The sequence below is a fragment of the Frankliniella occidentalis genome, unplaced genomic scaffold (genome assembly GCF_000697945.3).
Source record: "Frankliniella occidentalis isolate FOCC.00 unplaced genomic scaffold, Focc_3.1 Scaffold204, whole genome shotgun sequence".
Classification (NCBI taxonomy): domain Eukaryota; kingdom Metazoa; phylum Arthropoda; class Insecta; order Thysanoptera; family Thripidae; genus Frankliniella; species Frankliniella occidentalis.
In genome coordinates, this window is record NW_026267330.1 from 349,109 (window position 1) to 351,096 (window position 1,988).

Here is a 1,988-nt window from a genome sequence, read left to right on the forward strand (position 1 = left end):
CCCTAGAGTCGCGGCGGCAAGCGTGCAGCAGCGGTATTGTAACTACCGGGGCTTCGTTACGAACCAACACGGGGCATTATACAATGCAGGCGCGGCGGGGGTAAGTGGCGGCCGTGGTAGCAGTAGCGGTGAGAAAGGGGCGGGGAGGTAGGGGTGGGCCTTATCAATGTCAGCCCCTCCCCCTTCCCTCAAATACATGCACGCGTGCACGGCTATTTCGGGCTATAGCGAACATACTAATATCCATCCCCTCATAACGCCCCTTTAGTTTATATCTCTACCGACTAGCGCTACTATATTGGCGCTGCTATGCAGCCAGCTAAAGCGAGCGAGCAGGTCACGGATATCGCCACATCACACAAAGTCGTAAAGCCGTTACAAGCGATTAAAAAAATGAATTGAAAAAATATGCTATACCGTTATTTTGATGCAGGCGGAGGGTTCTCTCCCCTTCTGGGACGGACTCTTCGTACGGTAAATCGCAGCGAAGCAGACGTAGTAAGTACATAGAGAGACGTTGGCATGGTCCAATAAAGGGGCAAACTGAAGAGGCAAATCAGCCCGCCCCTAAGAGAATGACAACAACATCCATCGCCGATACGAAAACAAAAGACGATACAGCTTGCCGCAGATCCTTCTGAACAGTGCTGCTGAAGAGCAACGACCTGGGGCGCAGGACACACAGAAAGGAGTCGTACGGAGGGGATGCAAATAGTATATGCCCTCTCGAGCGGGAAAACAAGTGAAAATAAAGGATGCTAGAGGGTGTTTCATCGAACACCTCACTGTTATAATGGTCGAGACTAGTGGGCGCGCGGCGTGGGCCGGCAGCTCGTAGGGCGCCCGCCAGGTAGGCGGTAGGCAGGCCCGGCGCGGACACGTGCAGAGCGGGCGGCCTACCCTACGATCCGCGGGCGCTCGACTGGGGAAATCCACCTGCGAACGGGTGTAAAATAATAAAAATAAAACAGGGTGCTTTAGGGTTATCCGGATGGCTATCCATGGAGGTATTCTGGGAGTAATCCAGAAGCAATCCGGATAATTTGGGTCTAATCCTTGACACACGAGATGTCAGAGTCGTTCCCCACCACTTTGTGACGGTTCGACCTCGCGAGGCCGCGGGGGCGCGGGGAGTCACTCACCCCAGCGTCTTGGTGGAGATGAGCGGCGTCTTGAGGGAGAGGAAGCCGTTGTTGCGCTGCTGCTTGACGGGCTCCTTGGCGGCCGCCTCCTCGTCCGCCTCGCGCTTCCGCCGGCGGCGCACCCACCACAGCGCGGCGGCGCCGGCGCCCAGCAGCAGCAGCAGCGCCACCAGGCCCAGCACGGCCAGCAGCACCACGTCGCGGCGCTCCATCGCCTGCAACATGCACATCAAGGGTCGTATAAGGTTTTACAGGAAAAACCAACCGAGATGTGTACCGTAAAGTCACAATTTAAACTTGTAGCAAAAAAAAAAAGAAAAGAAAAATACAAGAGCACTTCCCATTGGGATAGAACTTGTGGACGAGGAAGAATAGGCAATCGATAATTTACAACCCATTTTGTAAATCGGGAAAATTTTCAAAAATGCGTGTCATAAAATTAAAATTTGAAATTGTAATAAAAATACAAGCTGTACCTAGAGGGCGCGTCCTCGTTGAAAGGGGAGCTCTCTCCTTGGGCAAACAATACAGTATAAACACATGTATGTGTTTCGCTCGTTCCCGCACCTTCTCCCAACCTCCACGAAGGCCTCCCTTACCTCGAGCGACAAAAACGTGTTGCAAACAGCCTCGTTTCTATCGGCCATGCACCTCTTTATCGCAATGACCTTCTACACGAGGAATATCGACACATATTTCCTAGTTGTGCCGTGCTTCTGAGAAAGATCGCCCCCATCCCTTTCTTCCCTTTCCAACTTCGGACCGCGTTACATAATCCCTCAAAAGCAGATATTGGAAAGGGCGTCAATCCTTTCTCCGTACGACATTGAAACATCTTTCCTCTGG

At 52.6% G+C, this 1,988-nt stretch overlaps 1 protein-coding gene across 9 annotated transcripts in view; it reads right to left on the reverse strand.

The window, feature by feature from the left end:
- LOC113208657 (synaptotagmin-7) overlaps positions 1-1,988 on the reverse strand; it is a 305,230-nt gene that overhangs the window by 185,957 nt on the left and 117,285 nt on the right. For 5 of the 9 annotated variants that reach the window (XM_052272435.1, XM_052272433.1, XM_052272431.1 and 2 more), the window contains one exon: positions 1,143-1,357. The exons of the other annotated variants lie outside the window; for them this stretch is intronic. In XM_052272435.1, coding sequence (XP_052128395.1) covers positions 1,143-1,354 — 212 coding nt within the window. In that variant the 5' untranslated portion in view covers positions 1,355-1,357. The remainder of the gene's footprint in view (positions 1-1,142; positions 1,358-1,988) is intronic. 9 annotated transcript variants of the gene reach the window in all.